The sequence below is a fragment of the Nicotiana sylvestris genome, chromosome 3 (genome assembly GCF_000393655.2).
Source record: "Nicotiana sylvestris chromosome 3, ASM39365v2, whole genome shotgun sequence".
Taxonomy (NCBI): Eukaryota; Viridiplantae; Streptophyta; class Magnoliopsida; order Solanales; family Solanaceae; genus Nicotiana; species Nicotiana sylvestris.
The window spans coordinates 170694459-170719782 of record NC_091059.1 but is presented as its reverse complement, the minus strand read 5'-3'; the positions used below and the strand labels follow the sequence as shown (position 1 = coordinate 170719782).

At 41.0% G+C, this 25324-nt stretch overlaps 1 protein-coding gene across 1 annotated transcript; it reads right to left on the bottom strand.

The window, feature by feature from the left end:
• Positions 1-22792: 22792 nt before the first annotated feature.
• On the bottom strand, positions 22793-23878 carry LOC138888350 (uncharacterized). Its single transcript, XM_070170201.1, has 2 exons — positions 23579-23878; positions 22793-22798 (listed from the first exon to the last, which is right to left on the bottom strand). Exons 1-2 carry the CDS (start codon positions 23876-23878, stop codon positions 22793-22795), a joined length of 306 nt encoding a protein of 101 aa, XP_070026302.1.
• Between the last annotated feature and the right edge of the window lie 1446 nt (positions 23879-25324).

The following is a 25324-nucleotide window of genomic DNA, read 5'->3' as shown; positions in this document are numbered from 1 at the left end:
ATGGGCATAAGAAATTCTCGGATCATTTTTTAAGAAATCAGATCTGATCGATTTGTAACAATGGGAAATTTGGGCCAGTCAGTAGATTGGGTTTGGGCCCAACAACGACATCAGCAAGAAAACACACATGTAGCGAGGATTGCCATTTTCTGTTTCCAAATGATTTCAAGGCTTTAAGCCCAAGTTGAGCCCAAGTCTAACAAATGAGGGGGTATTAACGTTTGACCCTGGATCGAGTCCCTGTGAGCCCAAATTAATCCAATAATAGGAATTAGGCCCCAAGTGGCCATTATGAAATCAAACCCCAAATAAAATTACTGATCTTCAGCGTTAGGAATAAACAGACCATTAATCACTTGAAATAACAAAATACCTAACACTCAAACACCATTCAATCGAGTTTTACAAGCTATAATTACAAATCCTTATTCACAAGCAATTTACTCATTAATCTGCATACTAAAATGGTTTTCAGATTCAGCATATGTGCATAGACATATTCTTATCTGCACCCCATCCCCCTTACTTTAAATCCTCATTACAAATAACCTGAGATTAACAATTACCTTGCAAAGCATTAAGAGATCCAACATGAACTACTTTATGCTAACATGCTCAAACAGAAGCTGGACTAAAGATGAAGTGAGCTTTGAATCATTTTATCTAAGAGAAATGAAACTAAACTAAAGATTCAAAACATGGAGGTCATGCTTGGCATTCTGAATTTTATTTCACACTCCGAATCAGAACTTTACATGAAGTGGGATTCAGAGAAGTGTACCTGGTAAGCAAAACAAAATAGAAAATGAGGGATCAGAACAGTTACAGCTAGCCCGGATCCAACCAACCAAAATAGTGAGATCAGCTCATGAATTCAATGGAACAGTAAGCCCATAACAAAGCTTGAACCAGAATTTTTCAAAATACGACTTCAATCCTTTTCAACCCTAAGGTGAGAAACTATCATTTTCAGAAGTTGTATTCACCAAATGAAATCAGAAGACTCCAAAAATGAGTAGAGTTTTAGCAATTTTCTAAACAAATATTCTAAGGAATTCAGAATTTGTTTTCACAAGGGACTCAGCCATTTCAGTTTCTTTTTTTCCAGACTTTTTCATCTTCCCCCCTGCCTTGAATGCCAAGTTAGAGAGCCTTTATAGGCAAGGCATTTAAGGCAGCTAGATGAGTATCAGATTTTGCACCTAGACCCTTTTGTAATTTTTATTTTAGCTCAAATACCCCTAATCAACTATCAGAATTTCAAACGCAGCCCCCCATCCCATTTCCTGGAAGCTTCCTAAGGTTGTTACATAAGATTCCCCTACCAATAATACCCACATTACCCCTGGACCCCTGTTAATTAACCAGATAGACCAAACGGGTATGGGTCAAGTTGACCTTGGGTTGAATTAACTCAAAATCCAACCTAGACCATGAGCCCGAACCTAAAGGCATGAAACCCGAGGCCCAAATACAATCAAAACCAACTAGATTCTGAGTCTATCAAGAGCAGAAAGTGCACACTTGTTTGAAAATTAAAATTTAACTACACGGCTGATTAATTACATAAACAAGCAAAGAGTGAATTGAGTTATTAAATTGAGACGACTTAATTACCTTATGAGACTAAAGGAAAATCAAAGGTTCAAGCATGTTATTAACAAAATCAGAGAATAGACCTTTAAACCTCGACCAAAAAACTGAACGAAAAAATGAACACAAAAATTAAACTAGGGGAAAAACCTAAGCTCAAAAACTTGCTCGAATTTCAGTCTACTTCAAGAAATATGAGAAGAAAAGAAGAAGAGTAGGACGTGAATCAAAAGTGGACAGAAGAAAGGGACAAGGAAAGTTTACCGACTAGACTCGACCACAACGCTGGACTCCCTGATTTAACACAATCAGTGTTAGTCGCTTGTTCTTTGTTAAGAACAAACGATCAACACTACTTATGCCAAATTAGACTCGAAAATCTTGAAAACCTGGATGCATGTGGTTATGCAAGCCACAAAATCAAAGGCAGAGCGATTTGGCTTTTAGGGCTTCGAACTTTGATTCGAGATTCAAAGGGATTGAGAGGGATTCGAGGGATATGGGTTAGGGATTTGGAAATAGGGGGTCATGGGGGTTTCAGGGTGTTAGTTTGGGGGCGGTTTGGGGTGGCGCCGCCACCGGAGAACATCATGGCGGCGCTAGGGTTTTTAAATTTTGAGGCTTTCTGGTGAGATTTGAGAGGAGTGGAGTGTGGATTTGGGATAAGGAGTTGGATGAGAAGCAGTGGAGTAAAAATAGGGGTGATTGGTTGTCGGCCACCGCTGTGGGCGATTTCCGACGTGCGGCGGATGGTGGTTCAAGGTGGCGTTTGGTTGGGGTCTCTGAGGGTATGAGAGACGATGATATGGGAGGGGGGCCTGAGGGGGTGGTCTTGTTCAGACATATATATATGGGTAGAGTGAGGAGTTCCAGTCCGTTGGATGAAAGAAGATCAACGGTTCAGATCTGTCAACCCCAAACGACATCGTTTGGTTTTAAAAAGGGTGGACCAGACCGGGTTGGGGCGGATCTGGGCTGGCTTTTGGACGGGTTTAAGGGAGGGGATTTGGTTTGGGCTTGGAAAATTTGGAGACTTGGCCCAAAAATCTAATTCTTTCAATTCTTTGCCCCATTTCTTTTTAATTTTCTTTATTCCAATTTCTTTTTTTTTTCTCAAAATTGAAAGTAAAATCCTAAATTAAATCATAAAACCAAATTAATCCTACCCTATTGAATTAATCACCTCTAACTAATAATTACCAAAACTAATTAAAAAAAAGACCAATTTAAAGGAAAAACTACCCAAATTCGAAATTTAAAATTAAAAGTGCAAAATAAACTATTTTTTGTGATTTTTCGATTCTTATAAAATAACTAATTTGTTACTTAATTCAAAAATACAAAGTTAAATCCTAAATGCAAATGCACACATTTCTGTACTTTTCATTAATTAAATAAAATAAACATGCGCAGACAAATGTAAGTAATTGACAAAAAATGCCACAAGAATCCAGTGAATTGCAAACAATAAAAACAAATGGTTTTGTTTTGAAATTGTGGGAGTAATTCATATAGGGCAAAAATCACGTGCTCACAGCTGCTCTCTTTGCTCGGAAACATGAAGAGTTTTCGTGCAAAGATAAAGTGAGCAGATACGAGCGATTTTTGCCCGTTTGGATACTCCGTGGGAAGCATTTTTTGAAAGATTTGACCGTACCCTACTTCTGAGGTTGCCTACATATCCTTGGCTATAAAGGAATCAGGTCAGTGTAGTTCGGGAAGTTTCGGTATCTGGGACTACCATGAAGCTGTGATCTCACTGTTGTTGTTGCTGCTTACTGAACCCCTTATTACACCATGACAAAATAAACGAAGCTAGACTAAACTACGATCTACGCATTACAAGAATCCTATCTATATCTTCAAACTTGATCTTGTAATTCCTGTTGCCTTGTTGACTTGTATTTTCTAGATGAAGTCCTTTTTTGCCGACTTGAATTGTGATCTGAGACACTTTCCTTTTTCATCAGGTGGACGCCTGATTGCTGAACTCGAATTATAATTTGAGATGCTTTCCTTTTCTCTAGGTGGATGCCTGATTGCCAAAACTTGAACTGTATTCCCGTGCTCTCCAGGTGGGTGCCTGATTGCTGAACTTGAACTGTATTCCCGTGCTCTCCAGGTGGGCGCCTGACTGCTGAACTTGAACTGTATTCCCGTGCTCTCCAGGTGGGCTCCTGATTGCTGAACTTGAATTGTATTCCCGTGCTCTCCAGGTGAGCGCCTGACTGTTGAACTTGAATTGTATTCCCGTGCTCTCTAGGTGGGCGCCTGACTGCTGAACTTGAATTGTATTCCCGTGCTCTCCAGGTGGGCGCCTGATTGCTGAACTCGAACTGCTTCTCCCTGTTCTCCAAGTGGGTGCCTGATTTCAATAAAATAGACAAAACAAAGAAAATTTTCTGCCCCAGTTTGGTAGCTGGGCACATATGTGAGTGTTAAACTGAATCATGTTACCAAATATTACTAAGATTTTGAAAGCTAGGTCCCATTATCCAGGGGGGTCCTGACAACTCTTAACTAAACGACAATTTTAAATCTAAGTTATATCTTCTTAAGGTGTGACTTTCGCTAAATCTTGTTATCTAAGAGGGTCTTAAGCTACACCCCATTATCCAGGAAGGTCCTGACAACTCTTAATTAAATGACAATTTTAAATCTAAGTTATATCTTCTGAAGGTATTACTTCCGCTACATCTTGTTATCTAATAAAGTATTAAAGCTGCATCCCATTATCCAGGAGGGTTCTGAAAATCAAAAGTCAAGCTTTATCTTAAGAGTGACTATTTTACGGCTAAATTATATTACCCTACACCAGAACTTACGCTAAATTTTGTTATCCAATGGAAAATTTAAAGCTAGGTCCCATTATTCAGGAGGGTCCTAACAACTCTTAATTGAATACTATCTCAAACATGCAAACTTTGAAGCCAACTTATATTCCTTGGGGTTACATTTATGCTAGATTATGCTACTCATGATTGTTTTGAATTTTAAACTAGGTCTCATTTTCTAGGAGGGTCCTGAAAATTTACAGTCAAACCTGTCTGATGTTTGCCTTTCCTTACGGTAGGTTTCTCCGAAACAATCGAAATTTCCTGCCCCTGTTTCAATAAAAGAAAAATCTTGTCAGTTTAAAATGTGTTGGTTAGTTTGTGGCATTCTTGCTGAAAATGACCTCCCCGCCGTCGTGCTTTGTTTTGACTGACTTCTCCTGAACTGGCCAAGAACCGCTTGACTTCCCGACTGACTTTCAAACCCCATGACATTGGATGACCCGAGTGTTCTATACCCAACTGTTGTGTTACATCTCTGACCCATTTGTTTGAACGTCTGCATTTCCCATGAAATTACTAAATCGTTCCACCGATGGAACTTCCACTGACCTTTTATATCCCATTTCACATCGTACTATCTCCAGCAATGCCTTGACCTCCCTGTGCCTTGTGCAACTTTGGAAGTTGGAAGTAAGCTTTGAAATTCCTTCTTATTTGCTTAAACAGAATTGACATTGGGAACATCTTAGAGAAATAAACCCAAAAGAAATGAAATACAATGACTTTCAGAGCTAAGGATAAGAAAAATCCAAAACTGGAAGACTATTTGAAGGGGAAAAAGAAAATAGACTTATCTGAGTGGAGCAGCTGACACCAATGATCATGACATGCATTTTGGATTAGTCTACCCAGTCTGTCCAACTAACCAACTTTCGGTTGCCAAACTTTGTTGCCCTGGAGTTTCTATAACCTGACTTCTTCGCCAAACCTTGACCTTGTTCGGCCTGCGGTGCCCTGAAGGGTTTTCACCAACAAGCCTCTCTCCTTTGTTCATCTCTCAACTTACTTTCGCCTTACGGTGCCCGTGAGGGTTTTCACCAATAAGACTCTCTCATTTTTGATTTCTCTCATCCTCCGTCGCCTTATGGTGCCCATGAGAGTTTTCACCAATGAGACTCTCTCATTTTCAACATTTTCCTTGTTTGGACCGGAGTGTTGCCCCTGATATGATTCACCTTTACTTGCTTGACCTGACATCTCTCGAAGACTGATCGGAAGGTCTTTCATTGGACCGTAATGTGGGATTTTGGATAGGGTTAGAAAGAAAGGATATCAAAAGGCTCAAAATAATTCAAATGGGTTCAAGATTACAACTTTCGGAATCAGATTTCCTACAACAACCACAACTTCTGCCCCAATTTCTTTGTTTGGGGACTTTTGGATTTTTGTTTTGATATGACCAAACCGTGAGGCTGCCTACATATCCTTAAAAGGAATCAGGTCGAACGTAGTTCATGACATAGAAATTGCTTTGTTGTTGTGATTCTCTCCTTCCTCTTTCTTTCTCTTTGTGTTGTTTTGTTGTTCTTTTTTTTTACTTTTACTCTCTTCTTTTTTTTTCTTCTCCTTTTTTTTCTTTTTCATTTTCATTCATTTTTTTTCTTTTACTTTTCTTTTGTTCTCGCATTTCCGAGTTTCGCCACTGATTCCAAAAGAGGGGAATGAAAGGAAATAAATAAGGCTCAAAAGGGGTAACAAATGATAAAGTGTTTAGATAGCAGAACAAAATGCATTCGTCATTCCAATCTTCCAAACATTCCAAGTACAAACAAATACAATTTAAACAAAGAAATCATACATAATATCTCTTGACCGCATCAGAATTGATAGCCATTTCTACATGTTTGCCTTCTATGTCTGTTAAATACAAAGCACCATTGGACAACACTCTCGTCACGATGAACGGCCCCTGCCAATTTGGGGCGAACTTGCCTTTTGCTTCAGCCTTATGAGGAAGGATACACTTCAATATTAACTGGCCCACTTCAAACTTACGTGGACGCACCTTCTTGTTATATGCTCTTGCCATTCTCTGTTGATACAACTGGCTATGACAAACTACTGCCAATATTTTCTCATCAATTAAACTCAACTGTTCCAAACGAGTTTTGACCCACTCATCGTCATCAATTTCGGCCTCAGCGATAATCCGAAGGGACGAGATTTCAACTTCCGCAGGTATCACCACCTCAGTGCCATATACCAACAAATAAGGAGTTGCCCCTACTGAAGTACGAACAGTAGTGCGATGACCCAACAATGCATAAGGCAGCTTTTCATGCCAATGTCTAGAACCCTCCACTATTTTCCGAAGTATCTTCTTTATATTCTTATTGGCTGCCTCGACTGCTCCATTCACCTTGGGGTGATATGGGGTGGAATTGCGATGCGTAATCTTAAACTGTTGGTATACCTCTTTCATCAAATGACAGTTAAGATTAGCACCATTATCTGTGATGATTACCTTCGGGATCCTGAACCGGCAAATGATATTTGAGTGCACAAAATCGACCACTGCTTTCTTGGTCACGGACTTGAAAGTTTTAGCTTCAACCCACTTGGTAAAATAATCAATGGCCACCAGAATGAACCTGTGCCCATTGGACACTGCTAGCTCGATTGGTCCAATGACATCCATGCCCCATGCAACAAAAGGCCAATGTGCAGACATTGTGTGCATTCAGATGGTGGAGAATGAATCAAATCTCCGTGCACTTGGCACTGATGACACTTGCGCACGAAATTGATATAATTTTGCTCCATAGTGAGCCAATAATAACCTGCTCGGAGGATCTTCTTTACCAACACGTACCCACTCATATGCGGTCCACAGACTCCAGAATGTACTTCGGTCATGATGGCTATGGCCTGTCTAGCATCTATGCATCTCAACAATCCAAGATCCGGAGTCCTTTTGTACAAAACCCCTCGGCTGAAGAAAAATCCGCTCGCCAACCGCTGAATTGTTCTCTTTTGATCGCCTGTGGCTTGTACCGGATACACCCCCATCCTGATATATTCCTTGATATCATGAAACCAAGGCTCTCCATCAAGTTCTTCTTCTACCACATTATAGTAAGCATGCCAATCATGGACCTGAATATGCAACGGGTCAACATAAGCCTTATCCGGATGATGTAGCATTGACGCCAAGGTAGCCAAAGCATCAGCAACTTCGTTATAGATCCTTGGAATATGCCTGAACTCTACTGATTGAAACCGTTGACAAATATCATGCAAACATTGTCGGTACGGTATTAGTTTCAAATCTCGTGTTTCCCATTCCCCTTGAATCTGGTGCACCAGAAGGTCCGAGTCCCCCAAGACCAAAACTTCCTGGACACCCATGTCTGCAGCTAACCTCAAGCCTAAAATGCATGCCTCGTATTCAGCCATGTTGTTAGTACAGTAGAAATGAAGCTGAGCCGTAACAGGGTAGTGATGTCCTGTTTCAGAAATTAATACAGCTCCTATCCCAATGCCTTTTATGTTAGCAGCTCCATCAAAGAAAAGTTTCCAACCTGGCTCTCCAACTTGTTCCAACTCATAAATGTGCATTACCTCTTCATCAGGGAGGTAAGTCTTCAAGGGCTCATATTCTTCATCCACTGGGTTCTCAGCCAATGCCTGGGTTTTCATCACAGTCCGGGTTACATAGATGATGTCAAATTCTGTAAGCAAAATCTTCCACTTTGCGAGCCTCCCTGTGGGCATAGGCTTCTGAAAGATATGCTTTAATGGATCCAAACGAGAGATGAGGTAAGTAGTGTAAGATGACAAATAGTGCTTCAACTTTTGTGCTACCCAAGTTAGGGCGCAACATGTCCTCTCAAGGTGAGTGTACTTAACCTCGTAAGATGTGAACTTCTTGCTGAGATAATAGATGGCCTGCTCCTTCCTGCTGGTGATGTCATGTTGACCCAACACACAACCAAACGAGTTGTCCAAAACCGTCAAATACAGAATCAAAGGTCTCCCTGGTTCTGGTGGGACCAACATAGGTGGGTTTGACAAGTACCCCTTTATCTTATCAAATGCTTATTGACACTCATCTGTCTACCTAACCGCATCATCCTTCTTCAACAGCTTGAAGATAGGCTCACAAGTCGTCGTAAGCTGAGCAATAAACATGCTGATGTAATTCAACCTCCCCAACAGACTCATCACCTCAGTCTTGTTCCTTAGGGGTGGAAACTCTTGGATAGCTTTGATCTTTGACGGGTCCCATTCAATACCTCGATAGCTGACTATGAATTCCAACAATTTTCCAGATGGCACACCAAATGCGCATTTTGTAGGATTGAGCTTAAGATTGTACCTGTGAAGCCTTTGGAAGAATTTTCTCAAATCTCTGACATGATCAGACTGCTTTCTAGACTTTATGATTACATCATCCACATAAACCTCGATCTTCTTGTGTATCATGTCATGGAATATGGTTGTCATTTCCCTCATGTAAGTTGCCCCAGCATTTTTCAAACCGAAAGGCATGAGCCTGTAGCAGTATGTTCCCCGTGGTGTGATGAATGACATCTTCTCCGCATCTTCCTCATCCATTAAGATCTGATGATACCTGCATAACAGTCCACAAAAGACCCAAGCTCATGTTTGGTGCAATTGTCAATCAGAATGTGGATATTTGGCATTGGGAAGTTGTCCGTGGGACTTGCCTTATTGAGATCACGATAATCAACACACACCCTGGTCTTGCCATCCTTCTTTGGCACAGGTACTACGTTGGCTAACCAAGTGGGATACCGAGTGACCCGAATGACCTTTGCCTCAAACTGCTTTGTGACCTCTTCTTTAATTTTTACACTCATGTCTGTTTTAAACTTCCTCAGCTTCTGCTTGACAAGAGGGAATGCCGGGTCAGTGGCCAATTTGTGAACCACCAAGTCAGTGCTTAAACCCGACATGTCGTCATATGACCATGCAAAAACGTCTTTATACTCAAGTAACGCTTTAATTATCTCCTCCCTGAGTTGAGGTTCAAGATGGACACTTATCTTAGTTTCTCTGATATTATTTGGGTCCCCTAAATTGATTTCTTCTGTATCACTCAGGTTAGGCTTGGGTTTCTCTTCAAAATGACTTAGTTTTTTTCTAATTTCTTCAAAGGCGTCATCCTCGTCGTATTCCGATTCATCATCACACTCTATTTCTTGAATTACTAATTCAGAAATAGATTGGCTTTTAAGACTGGGCCGAAGATTCCTCATGCATGTCATGTTATTGAAACCAGCATAAAAAGAACTGTACAAGGAAGAAAAGAAAACAAAAATAAAACTGTCAGGAATGAGGAAAAAAAGAAATTGTATTTCATTGAAATTAAAAGATAACAAGGTTTATACATCCAAACGGACAGAACATAGAATCTGAATTACAACCCTGGAATAATCTAGATAAACTGAAAGAAAATCAAAGCAAACTACCAAAACTCTTTCCTGGTGGGGAGAGGAGTAGCTTACCAATTGTTAATCTTTGCACTGGGCCCACAAATTACACATCCGCCCTGCTAGAACCCTCTCCAGCTTCCACCATGTTCACATCATCGAATAACTTCTCGAACCTTTCAATCAAATCTTTATCAGGACTAACCACAGAACTGGGAACTGTTGTTACTGGGCGTTTCCTTGTGCTAGGCCTAACAAATGATCTGGAGAGCCATAGGATAGGCTTTGGAGGACCCAGGCCCTCTATTTCAACTTTCTGGCTCTTTTCACGTCCACAGCTGTGGGCTTGAACCCCAAACCAAATATATCCAAGTTTTTGGGGAGAGACACCGTCTGTACGATACATTGCAGGGATGCACCCAAATCCTTGCCCTGTACAAAACCATTTTTCAACATTTCAATGGCTATCGTGACTGATGCAGCAACTACCCTCGGAGTTGGAACGCACTTCCCTTCTGGAATTTTCTCTACCGAAACCGTGTCAAAAACCTGATAAACCCATGGCCCCTTGTCGTCTTCAAACTCTATGAATGGAACAATGGCATCACTGAGAACACACAAATTGTCTTCGCCGTGCACAACAATTTCCTATCTATCCTATTCAAATTTGACCATTTGATGCAGAGTAGACGGGACCTCTTTGGCAGCATGAATCCAGGGTCGACTTAACAGCAGATTGTAAGAAATAGTCACATCGAGCACCTGGAACTCCATGGTAAATTCAACTGGCCCTATTGTAAGCTCAAGCATTATGTCCCCGACTGAATCTTTCCCTCCATCGTCGAATCCCCGAACGCAGATACTATTTTTGTGAATTCTTTCGTCATCCACCTTTAAATTGTTCAGAGTGGAGAGAGGGAAAATGTTCACACTAGAACCATTGTCAACCAGTACCCAAGTAACCACAGAATATTCGCATTTCACCGGAAGATAAAGGGCTCTATTGTGCTCAGTACCCTCCACAGGCAACTCATCATCAGAAAAAGTGACTTTGTTTACCTCAAATATCTTGTTAGCTATCTTTTCCAAATAGTTTACTGATATTTTGTCAGGAACATGGGCCTCATTCAGGATCTTCATCAAAGCCCAACGGTGCTTGTCTGAATGGATCAATAATGACAATTGTGAAATTTGAGTCGGTGTCTTCCTCAACTGCTCTGCTTCTTCCTCGGTCACAGCTTTCTTCACTAGCACTAGGTTATCTTTGGAGATCTTAACTTTTCTCAACTCTTCAGGGGAAAAGCATCTCCCCGATCGTGTCAAACCATGGGTCTCACAAACTTCTTCTTTAACCTCTTTCCCCTTGTAAGTCACTGTCACTCGTTCATAATTCCATGGGACCGCCTTGCTGTTGGTTATCGGTAATTGAGTTACATGTTTGATAATGACAGGATATGTGCGAGCACCCTCCACAATTACAACAGGTTTGTCATCCACTCCTGGCACAACCACTTTTACTCTTTCTTGTTTTACTGCCACATCACTTGGGGTCCCCTTCTTAACTATTGCAGATGGTTCACTATTTTTTCCGCTCAACCTGATCACTGATTTCTCACTTGTTGGCTTTTCAACCGGCCTGACTTCAGTGGACCGAATCATCATGATGGTCTGTGAAAGCTTCTTAGGCTCCCCTCCCCTATGCACTATCTTGATTATATTTGTCTCATGATAGGCCGGCAACGGATTCAGGTTGATATTGGGCGCCTCCGGAGCTTGGACCTCAATCCGATTAGTATCCATGAGCTCTTGAATAGCTATTTTCAATTGTTAACATTTCTCTGTGTTGTGCCCCGGAGCACCAGAACAATATTCGCAACTTACAGAATGATCAAGATTCCTCGGGGGAGGATTTGGCAATTTTGGCTCGATCGAACTCAGCATACCCAATTGTCTCAACTTGTGGAACAAATTGGTATAGGATTCTCCCAATGGAGTGAAGGTTTTCTTCTTCTACAACATCTCATTTCTAAATGCCTGATTGGGTCGAAAACTTGATCCAGGGGGGTTTCGGTAAGCTCTTGGGGGTGGATAGGTGCTTTGTAGAGCTGGGTAGGTATTCTGTGGGGTTAGCGCGCGCCATTGCGCGTAGCTAGGAGGTTGAGTGTATGTTTGGGAATGGTGGACAGAAAAATGGGGGTCTGGTGGTAGGTAATAATGTTGTGGTGGGTTATATGGAGTGTGGGGGTAGGTTTGGTGGTGTGGTCGAGCCTGGGTGGTTGCCTTAATAGCCGAATAACTCATGATTTTGTTTGTCTTGAGCCCTTCTTCTACCATACCGCCCATCTTTACCACTTCATTAAAGGACTTACCTATAGCTGATACCAGATGACCGTAATACGTAGGTTCTAAAGCCTGCAGAAAATAATCTACCATTTCACTTTCTTTCATTGGAGGGTCAACCCTTGCTGCCTGTTCTCTCCACCTAAAACCATACTCCCTGAAACTCTCATTGTGCTTTTTCTCAAGTTTCATCAAAGACAGAAGATCCGGAATAATCTTGAGATTGTACTGGAAGTGGCAAGCAAATGCCTGGGCTAGATCATCTTGTGTGTACCATCTTCCGTGATCCTGCTAAGTGTACCACTCCAAGTGCCGAACCACTCAAACTTTGACTGAAATATGCTATTAGCAACTCATATTTCCCACCAGCTCCCCTCATTTTGCTACAGAAACCTCTCAAATGCGCTATTGGATCACTGTGTCCATCATACAAATCAAACTTGGGCATCTTAAACCATGCCGACAATTGCACATCTGGAAATAGACATAGATCTTTGTGAGCCACACTTACTTGACCTCCCAACCCCTGCATGTCTCTGAATGACTGTTCCAGGCTTTTGACTTTCCTGAACATCTCCTCATGTTTAGGATTTTTAGATGGTTTTTCGGTTTCCGTAGGGAGGTGGGGGTGCCACAAAAACAGGAGTGACTGGTGGAGGAGGGTACGAGATTTGTTTGGGTGGTGGAGCTTGTGATGTATGGGAAGTGGTGTCGTGGAATTATTGGTAGAGGGGAAAGGCCGGAGATGAGTTCCCAATGGGAGGTTCCTGGGGCTGAGCCAATGGCGGGATAAAAGCAGGGTTGGCGGGGTAAACTGGTGGTGGGTGCCCTTTTGCCCATGCTTGGTACATTTTAGCCATCTGCTGTTTCAGCTTATACAACTCATCTTTCAGATTAACCTCCGATTTTTCCACCTCTTTTGACGGATCGACAATACTTGCCTTAAGTTCCTGGTTGGCCATGTTCGGCTTGTTTTTGGACCGGGTGTTGTAGGAGTGAGTTGCCAGAATGCCAATCAAACTAACCATCTGCCTGAACTATAATTTCATCAATAACAAACTTGTTAGCGATTAGGGCTTTAACAGATAAGCAACCGTACATTTGAGGAGTGAATGCACCTAAGCAGTTAACCGTTTCTATTATACATTTGATCGGCTGCTTGCGTCATCCCGGCTTTTCCTTATTTTCATTTGCAACTTCTCTTCTCTCTCTCTCTCTCTCTCTCTCTCTCTCTTTTTCCTTTTCCTTTTCATTCTTGTCTTTCCTTACTTGGTCTCTCTTTGTTTTTATCCTCTCATTTCTCTCTCTTGTTTTGCTGTTGTTTCCTCCCCATGGTTTCTTATTTTTTTCTCTTTTCTTTTCTTATTTTTCTCTTATTTTTCCTCTCTCTTTGTTTTCTTCTCTTCTTTTTCTTTTGGCTATGGTCGAATCCTATGGAGATTGCCTACGTATCATGACCCCATATGAATCAGACCAAGCGTAGTTCTTTGGAGATAAGTGCATAAAATAAATAACAAAACATTTTGGGATTTTCAATTTTTTTCCATAAAATAAAACAGTTTTGATTACAACCACTCATTCTACCAAAGCATAAAATTAACAGACTCGAAAAGGGAAATTAACAAACTCTGACTCAAAACAAGACCAACAGACTCTGACAGAAAGGTGAAAACAATAGACTCGAAAACCAACTAACAGACTCCAATAAAATACAGACTCGCAAACAGACTAACAGACTCCAATGAAAATCATGAATACATTAATACCTCAAATGCTCCTGGGGCCTGCAGGACATCATTCGGTCTCGCCACGGGCCTATATGCAAGATTCCTTTGAAGCCTCTCCAAGTCACTCATTATCTGCAGGACAAATGTCATCACTGCCGCAAAGAAGGTGGTACGAGTCATATCCTCACATGCTTGACATTTCACAACAATGTAGTCGGCAATGGTTTTGATCCTCTCTCGGATTCTACCCTTTTCTTGAAGCAGACACCCGGCCTGTTGATTCCGTTCTTCTAACACCAAAGTGTCATGGAGATGTTGATGTTGCAATTGTCGCATTTCTTCCTCCATCTGAGCAATCAAATCATAACATTGTTCCCTATCAGCTTTAAAGTCCTTATCCTGCTTGGCTGCCTCATTCTCGAGGGTAGTCATTTTTCTCTTCAGGATGGTGATCATCCATTCATACTTTCTTTTCATTTGTCGCACAAACTGTGCCCGCCCTTTTGCATTTTCCGCCAATTGAGCCCGGACTTTCGCCAGACTGGCCTCAGACTTTTCTAGGTCATCCTGACACTCGAGGGCTTTCTTTTTCAGACTGCTTATGAGCCTTTCATCCGCTCGGCTTCTTTCCGGGTTTCTAGCAGTTATTTTCAACTTCCGGATTTGAGCTTTGAGGGCTTCATTTTCTTGAGTTAACTTTTTCTTCTCGTCTTCATCTGCGGTGGCTTGCAAACCATTTTCAAACTGAAGGTCCATGACTTGCCTTTCCAACTTCCTTATGGTAGCCCTATACTCGTTTTCTTTGGTCAACCAGTCCCATTGCACCTGTGCTCCGTCGGTGAACTGTTGGACACGGGATCTCTTCGCGGGCTTTTCAAACTCATGATGAACTCGGGATCTTTTACCATACCAACCAGTGTAACTAGGCTCCACTTAGCCTCTGGATAGATCTCGTACTTGAGTTCTAGGCTCTAGGAATCTGCACTGATGCCAAATCCGATGCACTTTTTCTTCTGGAAAAGCAGCTTTTGGTTCCAACTCAATAACCTGCCGACTCAAATCCTCATCGTGTGGGATGGTTTGGTATCGGCCTAACTGACGTAGAACTTGGTGCGGAGCATAAGTCTGGATACTCCGAAGATCCATTAACAACAGAAAATATACCTCAGCCGACATGTAAATTACTTCACTGACCAAGAGCCACCCGAATGTCCATTCGATCTTATTTGCAGTAAAAGATCTCAAATGAGCATGCCATGCTTCTGTACCATCCGGGAACTCATAACCCTCTACCCGTTTTTCATGTTTTTCAATACACTCGAGGCCAGTCATACCACAATTCAAATATCCAGGATGGTGGCAAAGGTGTTCCTCCATCCATAATTGTAACAGCATATTGCACCCTTCAAAGAAATTTCCCCCTTCTCGACAATGGGTCAGAGCTCAGTAAATTTCTGCCAAAATCATCGACACTATGGTCTTATTTGCCTTTTTCATCATAAAGTAGGCTATCCCCACGAGTCCCAATTCTATGTTCCCGTCTTTTCTGGGGCAAATCAAAGTACCCAGGAATACTATTATGAAAGCTAATCCTCTCCTAGATTCCCACTTGTCTTGGTTTCCCGCGTGAGTAAGATCGATATCTGGCGTCTCGAAGCCACGGGAATTCCCGTAATGTCGGTACAAAAAGTAGAAGGTACAGAATCCTTTGGCCAAATTTTTGTCTCGGATGTCCCGACTGATGCTTAACAAGTCCAAAAATTTGTGAGGGGTTACTGTTCTCGGTGCTACCGGGTATTGATTTCTAAGATTCCCCTCGAAACCGGTGTAGCCTGCTATCTTTTCTAGTGTAGGAGTTAACTCGAAATCAGCAAAGTGGAATACATTATGTACTGGGTCCCAAAATGGTATCAAGGCCTCAATTATGTCCTTTCTCGGCTTAACCTTCAAGAGCCCGACAAGACCACCCAGTGCTTTTATCATAATTTTTCTGCTATCTTCTCCCAAATCATGCCACCACATATGTAGCTCCAAAGGGATCTCTTCACGGACTGAGAAAAGTTCATTTTGAGTTGTGGTCATCCTGCATATTTATTAGGGTGATTTTCATTAAAAGAAAATTATGACTCATTTTGACTCAAGACAAATGACCATTTATTTTTCAAAATTTCACAAAAATATACGGCTTTGCCAATACGGCCTTTCAGCACTTCGAAAACGAAGATTTTAAAGCTGTGTCGGCTAACCAGCCAAAACCTTTAAAAATGACTAAAGGTGGCTGTTCTTGCAAAAACAGCCTTCCGGCACCCTTTTGAGGGACATTCTACTATTTTTGACAAGAATGACATCACCTTACTTTTTTGCAATAAACATAAAATTGTTCTTTTTGGGCTATTTTTGCAAAAGAAAGTTGGACCCGATGGGGGTTGCCTACGTATCTCACATCCGGTGAGAATCAAACTGGCGTAGTTCGGGCAAATAAAATAAAACCAACTATTTTTCAAAACAAAACCTTTTCTTCTCTTTTTTTTTTCATTTTTCTCAAAAAATTCGGCAGAGTTTCAGTACCATTTGGACATTGGATTTTCCAAAACAGGTGATTTAACTCACTTTACCCTCACATTGCTATTTTTTTCCCACTTTCTCCCATTATTCAAAAGCCGGTCAGCATGCAAATCCAAATCAAATAAATGCACAAGTAGCAAGTAAGATGCATCAGGATGGTCTTTTCATTTTTGGTACACTTGTCCTAGACAGACCCAACCCCTGTGTTGAGTCTCCAAAGTCAAATACATGTGATGCAAGCAAACGTTCCTACTAGGGATGTGTCATGAGGTCTTGTTATACTAGATTTAAAACCTGGGTTTATTATTCTAGACCTGGCTTACCCGAGCGGACAACTCGAGCCGGGAGGGGCAGCGTACCAGGAATACAGAAGTTTCACCGGCTTTGCAACTTGGCCGAACCTCGTTCTAAATTTGGGATATGACTCTAACAGAAGAGAAGACACACGAAGTTCACACTTCTCCATGATTTAGAAGACTCAGAGAGAGGAAGGGTTTCATAGCAGTTTATATACAATTCACAGAATATCAAAGCGGTAAAAGCAACAATTAGCCCATTAAGCCCAAACATGTAGCAAAATCAGATAATGGATAAAGCCAACTATAACAATTCATCTAAGCTCGAATTCTTGAACCCTGAACCAGAGATTCTGGGTTCGATCCTCAGTAGAGTCGCTAGAGCTGTCACACCTCCTTTTTACCTACACCCGAAGGGTATAAGGGAGTTTTTCCAATTTAAATGACAATCGAAACGGGATTATTTATTAGATTCAGAGTCGCCACTTGGGATAATTTTATGGTGTCCCAAGTCAGAGGTTTAAATCCCGAATCGAGGAAATATTGACTCTGTAATACAGTTCGCGAACCAGAAATCCAGGTAAGGAATTCTGTTAACCTGGGAGAAGGTGTTAGGCATTCCCGAATTCCGTAGTTCTAACACAGTCGCTTAACTGTTATAATCGACTCAATTACCTGAATTAAAATACTTTTGAACCTATGTGCATTTTTACCTTTAACCGTTTTCAATTCATTTTTAGGAAAATTTCAATGTTATACAAAACACGTCTTTGGATCACGCCACATGAAATGCACCCGCGATCCGAGACATATTTTATTTAACGTTGTTAGAATTTGAATATGGGTCACATGAAATGCACACCCGAGTTTAAGAAAGTTAAGTATTAAAATAACATGCCAATAACAACTATGCATTTTTAACTTTGCGAGGGCCATGGAAAATTCGCTAAATGGTGTGCCTCGAATTCTAAGGATTAAAATACTAATTAAGTGAGGGCCATGAATTATAAGATTTTATTCGGCATGTCGTACCTCAAATTATTCTAACCAAGAGGTTTTAAAAAATAAATTATGAGGGCAATAAACTATTATGTATTAAAAGATATGGCTCTCCTCAATTAATAAAGGGTTTGGCTATTTGATTAATGGGCATAAGAAATTCTCAGATCATTTTTTAAGAAATCAAATCTGACCGATTTGTAACAATGGGGAATTTAGGCCAGTCAGTAGAATGGGTTTGGGCCCAACAACGGCATCATCAAGAAAACACACATGTAGCGAGGATTGCCATTTTCTGTTTCCAAATGATTTCAAGGCTTTGGGCCCAAGTTGAGCCCAAGTCTAACAAATGAGGGGGTATTAACGTTTGACCCTGGATCGAGTCCCTGTGAGCCCAAATTATCCAATAATAGGAATTAGGCCCCACGTGGTCATTATGAAATCAAACCCCAAATAAAATTACTGATCTTCAGTGTTAGGAATAAATAGACCATTAATCACTTGAAATAACGAAATACCTAAGACTCAAAAACCATTCAATCGAGTTTTACAAGCTGTAATTACAAATCCTTATCCACAAGCAATTTACTCATTAATCTGCATACTAAAATGATTTTCAGATTCAGCATATGTGCATAGACATATTCTTCTCTGCACCCCATCCCCCTTACTCTAAATCCTCATTACGAATAACCTGAGATTAACAATTACCTTGCAAAGCATTAAGAGATCCAACATGAACTACTTTATGCTAACAAGCTCAAACAGAAGCTGGACAGTTATCATAACAAGAACTCCAACTCTGACATTTAACTAATGAGTGTTTGCTAAAAATAACTTCATATCAAATACCAACCAACTCAGTTCTCATACAGTACGTGAAATGAGCTTGGAATCATTTTATCTAATAGAAATGGAATTAAACTAAAGATTCAAAACATGGAGGTCATGCTTGGCATTCTGAATTTTATTTCACACTTCGAATCAGAACTTTACATGAAGTGGGATTCAGAGAAGTGTACCTGGAAAGCAAAACATGCAGCTAGCCCGGATTCAACCAACCAAAACAGTGAGATCAGCTCAAGAATTCAATGGAACAGTAAACCCATAACAAAGCTTGAACCAGAATTTTTCAAAACATGACTTCAATCCATTTCAACCCCAAGGTGAGAGACTATCATTTTCAGAAGTTGTATTCACCAAATGAAATCAGAAGACTCCAAAAATGAGTAGAGTGTTAGCAATTTTCTAAACAAATATTCTGAGGAATTCAGAATTTTTTTTTACAAGGGACTCAGCCGTTTCAGTTTCTTTTTTTCAGACTTTTTAATCTTTCCCCTCTGCCTTGAATGCCAAGTTAGAGAGCCTTTATAGGCAAGGCATTTAGGGCAGCTAGATGAGGATCAGATTTACACCTAGACCCTTTTGCAATTTTCATTTTAGCTCAAATACCCCTAATCAACTATCAGAATTTCAAACATTGCCCCCCATCCCATTTCCTGGAAGCTTCCTAAGGTTGTTACATAAGATTCCCCTACCTATACTACCCACATTACCCCTAGACCCCTGTTAATTAACCAGATAGACCAAACGGGTATGGGTCAAGTTGACCCAGGGTTGAATTAACTCAAAACCCAACCCATACCATGAGCCCGAACCTAAAGGCATGAAACCCCAGGCCCAAATACAATCAGAATCAACTATATTCTGAGTCTACCAAGAGCAGAAAGTAAACACTTGTTTGAAAATTAAAGTTTAACTACACGACTGATTAATTACATAAACAAGCAAAGAGTGAATTGGGTTATTAAATTGAGATGACTTAATTAACTTATGAGACTAAAGCAAAATCAAAGGTTCAATCATGTTATTAACAAAATCAGAGAATAGACCTTTAAACCTCAACCAAAAAACTAAACGAAAAAATGAACAGAAAAATTAAACTAGGGGAAAGACCTAAGCTCAGAAACTTGCTCGAATTTTAGTCTACTTCAAGAAAGATGAGAAGAAAAGAAAAAGAGTAGGATGTGAATCAAAAGTGGACAGAATAAAGGGACAGGGAAAGCTTACCGACTAGACTCGACCACAACGCTGGACTCCTTGATTTAACACAATCAGTGTTAGTCGCTTGTTCTTTGTTAAGAACAAACGATCAACACTGCTTATGCCAAATTAGACTCAAAAATCTTGAAAAGTCGAATGCCTGTGGTCATTCAATCACAAAATCAAAGGAAGAGCGATTTGGCTTTTAGGGTTTCGAACTTTGATTCGAGATTCGAAGGGATTGAGAGGGATTCGAGGGATATGGGTTAGGGATTTGGAAAGAGGTCATGGGGATTTTAGGGTGTTAGTTTGGGGGCAGTTTGGGGTGGTGCCGCCACCGGAGAACATCATGGCGACGCTAGGGTTTCTAAAATTTGAGGCTTTCTGGTGGGATTTGAGAGGAGTGGAGTATGGATTTGGGATGAGGAGGTGGAGGAGAAGCAGTGGTGTAAAAGTGGGGGTGATTGGCTGCCGGCTGCCGCTGTGGGCGATTTCCGGCGTGCGGCGGATGGTGGTTTAAGGTGGCATTTGGTTGGGGTCTCTGAAGGTATGAGAGATGATGATATGGGAGGGGGTCTTAGGGGGGGTCTTGTTCGGACATATATATATGGGTAGGGTGAGGAGTTCCGGTTCATTGGATGAAAGGAGATCAACGGTTCAGATCTGTTAACCCCAAACGACGTCGTTTGGTTTTAAAAAGGGTGGACCGGACCGGGTTGGGGTGAAACTAGGCTGGCTTTTGGACAAGTTTAAGGGAGGGGATTTGGTTTGGGCTTGGGAAATTTGGAGACTTGGCCCAAAAATCTGGTTCTTTCAATTCTTTGCCCCTTTTCTTTTTAATTTTCTTTATTCCAATTTCTTTTTTTTTCTTCTCAAAATTGAAAGTAAAATCCTAAATTAAACCATAAAACCAAATTAATCCTACCCTATTGAATTAATCACCTCTAACTAATAATTACCAAAGCTAATTAAAAAAAGACCAATTTAAAGGAAAAACTACCCAAATTCAAAATTTAAAATTAAAAGTGCAAAATAAACTATTTTTTGTGATTTTCTGATTCTTATAAAATAACTAATTTGCTACTTAATTCAAAAATGCAAAGTTAAATCCTAAATGCAAATGCACATATTTCTGTACTTTTCATTAATTAAATAAAATAAACATGCGCAGACAAATGCAAGTAATTGATAAAAAATGCCACAAGAATCCACAGAATTGCAAACAATAAAAACAAAAGGTTTTGTTTTGAAATTGTGGGAGTAATTCATATAGGGCAAAAATCACGTGCTCACAGAAAGGATGAAAGAGTTGTCGGGTAAAGATATGATGACCAATTTTGATCGAATGAGATGGTTTGAGAGATTTTAGGTCGCACCTTGGTTTTTGAGTTGCCTATATATCCCTGGTTTTAGAGGAATTAGGTTATGTGTAGTTATGGATTCATCAACGGAATATACTGATGAAGTCATCGCAAGAACGGATACAAATTTCGGGATAGGTGAAAGAATTATTTACGGGAGCGGTCAAGTTTGAGATAGTCGAAGAAACTGGAGCGAGATCACTCCTGCTAGGATAGCAGTTGCTTGCCAGGTCACCTGCAAATAAAGATACTACAAGCATATATTGTGCGAAAATTTAAACATGATGCAGGTTCCCTTTGGACTATGAAAGTTGTCTTCGGACGGTTGAGGATGATGTCCTTAGACCATGACGTCCTGGCCATGAGTTGTTCAGTGAGAGATTTGTAGGCCATGAAACAATGTTCTCGGTCCATGCAGATGGTGCCTCCGAACCATGACGCCTTTAAATAATGATATGCAAATTGAGGGAGATCCTCAAGCCATGACATGGTGTCTTCCGGCTATGAGGATGATGACTTTAGATTATGATGCCTTTGGATAGGTTGGCGATATTTCAGCCCATGAGATACAATAATATGATGTCAACAAGACAAGGCTTAGTCTTGTGAAGTGGAGGGAAGAGCTTATCCCGAAAGAAGAGCAAAGCAAATAATGCTGGAGAGACAGTGCTTAGCCTCGGTGAAAAGAATGTAAATTGGAGGCAGAGCTTAGCCTCATGCAGGTATGCAGGATAGGGATTAGTCCCATACAAATGAAGGCAGAGATTAGCCTTATGAAAATGTGAAGTTAGAGTTTAACCTCAGGTGAGATGAAGGCATAGATTAGCCTTATGCAAGGGAAGGTAGAGATTAACCTTATGCAAATGTGGAGGTAGAGTTTAACCTCATGAAGGATGCGGGACAGGGCTTAGTCTCATGCAAATGAAGGCAGATATTAGCCTTATGAAAGGGAAGGCAGATATTAGCCTTATGCAAATATGGAGGTAGAGCTTAACCTCAGGCGAGATGAAGGCAGATATTAGCCTTATGCAAGGGAAGACAGAGATTAGCCTTATGCAAATGTGGAGGTAGAACTTAACCTCATGCAGGATGCAGGACAGGGCTTAGTCCCATGCAAATGAAAGCAGAGATTAGCCTTATGCAAGTGAAGGAAGAGATTAGCCTTATGCAAGGGAAGGCAGAGATTAGCCTTATGCAAATGTGAAGGTAGAGCTTAACCTCAGGCGAGATGAAGACAGAGATTAGCCTTATGCAAGGGAAGGCAGAGATTAGCCTTATGCAAATGTGGAGGTGAAGCTTAACCTCATGCAGGATACAGGACAATGCTTAGTCCCATTCAAATGAAGGCATAGATTAGACTTATGCAAGGGAAGGCAGAGATTAGACTTATGCAAATATTGAGGTAGAGCTTAACCTCATGCAGGATGCGGGACAGGGCTTAATCCCATGCAAATAAAGGCTGATATTAGCCTTATGCAAATATGGAGGCAGGGCTTAGCCTCATGCAAAGAAGGGAAGCGTTTAGCTTTATGCAAAAATAGAATAAATAGCATATAGTAGCAGAATTTCTTGGCTGGTAGCAGATTTCAGTAGCGCAATTGTTACGAAGAATGTGACTTCAAGGCATGTATATTCTCATTCCTGCATCCAAAGAAAAATCGTGAGTTCTATAGATGGGGGAGGTTGATTTGTGTCCCCGCTGGCTTTGCTTGTCTTGACTTGCTTGGCCTGAAGATCCTATTCAAATCATCCGGGGTAGAGTTTACTAAACAGAGTTATTTTACAAGCAAGCATGCATAGTTTTTCAAAGACATCATTAAAGATATTTTAAGAAATTTAGATGAACCAACGGCCGTGACAAGATCTAAGACATTGCAACCTCCCATGCTATGGAATTTTGAGGGTCCTCCTCAAAATTCTGCCCCAGTTAGATGGATTTGCATCTCTGGTTGTTGTACATGCTGCGATCGGCTGAACTTGCTTCGAAATTTTGAGGGTCCTCCTCAAAATTCTGCCCCCGTTTCTGATTATGGGAGGAAAATAGATTTTTATTGAATTATGACCGAACCCACAGGGCTTCCTACGTATCTTCTCTTAAACGGGAATCAAGTCGAGCGTAGTTCAATTTACATCATATGAGGAAAGCATAAAGAGTTACACATAGTATCGCTTGATTGCATCTGATTTGATCAGTTTTGGCCAGAATTCTTCGTCTATTTCTGCAAGTATAAGAGCTCCTCCTGTCAGTACTCTATGAACCATGTAAGGACCTTGTCAGTTGGGAGAGAATTTCCCTTTGGCTTCATCTTGATGTGGAAAGATCTTCTTCAACACCAGCTGTCCAGGTATGAACTGTCTTGGCTTGACCCTTTTGTTGAAAGCTCTGGACATTCTATTCTGATAGAGTTGCCCGTGACATACTGTATTCATCCTTTTTCCGTCTATGAGGGCTAGTTTCTCATAACGGCTCCTCATCCACTCTGTGTCGCTGAGCTCAGCTTCTTGTATGATTCTCAAGGAAGGAATCTCTACCTCGGTAGGAATATCAACTTCTGTACCATAAACCAGCAAGTAGAGAGTTGCCCCGGTTGACGTGCGAACTATGGTGCGGTATCCCAATAAGGCAAATGACAGTTTCTCGTTCCACTGTTTGTGATTTTCTACCATCTTTCTCAGTATCTTCTTGATATTCTTGTTGGCGGCTTCTACGGGTCCATTCATCTAAGGTCTATAGGCTGTGGAATTCTTGTGCTTGATTTTGAAAGTCCCATACATGGACTTCATCAGATCACTTTGAGAAGCTTCCTTTGCGTCGACACACCTCAGTAATCCCAAATCAGGAGTTCTTTTGTATAGGGTTCCTCCGGTGTGGAAGAAACTATTGGACAACCTCCGAAGCGTACGTTTCTGGGTATGATTTGTATTCTCCGGGTACTCTCCCTTTGCCAAGTATTCCTTGATGTCGTGGAACCAAGGCTTCCCATATGCTTCTTCTTCAACATGGGCACAATATGCCGACTGGCTATGAATCTTCACCGGGATAGGATCAATGAAGTTCTTGTCTGGATGTTGTATCATGTATGACAAGGTGGCTAATGCATCGGCAAATTCATTCTGAATTCTGGGAACGTGCCGAAATTTTGTCTTTGTGAACCTCTTTCTCAATTACTGCACATGGTGCAGATATGGTAATATCTTGGAATTCTTGGTGGCTCATTCTCCTTGTACTTGGTGTATAACCAAATTTGAATCGCCGATTACCAGCAGCTCCTGAATATTCATGTTAATGACCATGTTGAGCCATAGTATGCAAGCTTCTTCTGCCATGTTGTTGGTTCAGGGAAATCTGAGTTCAGCAGATACTGGATAATGTTGACCGGTTTCCGATACTAAGACAGCTCCAACGTCGACTCCTTTGAAATTTTCTGCTCCGTCAAAGAACATCCTCCTACCATCATAGGATTCAGCAATGTCTTCTCCTATGAACAACACTTCTTCATTGGGAAAATACATTTTAAGGGTTCGTATTCTCCTCCCACAGGATTATCGGCAAGATGATCTGCCAAGGCTTGTCCTTTAACCGCTTTACATAGTCGATATCGAACTCACTCAGTAGGATTTGCCACTTAGTCAGCTTGCCAGTGGGCATGAGCTTCTGAAAGATATTCTTCAAGGGATCCATCCTTGATATGAGGTATGTTGTGTAGGTACAGAAGTAGTATCTTAGCTTTTGAGCTACCTAGGTTAGAGCACAACAAGTATGCTCCAGCAGAGAGTACTATACCTCATGTGGAGTGAACTTCTTACTCAGATAATAGATAGCCTGCTCCTTTCTCCCTGGCTCGTCATACTACCCCAGAACGCAGCTGAAAGCTCCATCTAATACCGCAAGGTAGAGTAACAAGGGTCTACCTTGCTCTGGCGGAACCAAAACTGGTGGCATCGATAGGTATTCCTTGATTCTGTCGAAGGCATTTTGACAATCCTCGGTCCAACTGGTTGCAACATCTTTCTTTAACATCTTGAAAATTGGTTCACATATGATCGTGGACTGGGCTATGAACCGACTGATATAATTTAGTCATCCTAGAAAGCTCATTACATCCTTCTTACTCTTTGGTGGTGGCAGATCCTGGATGGCTTTGACTTTTGATGGATCTAATTCTA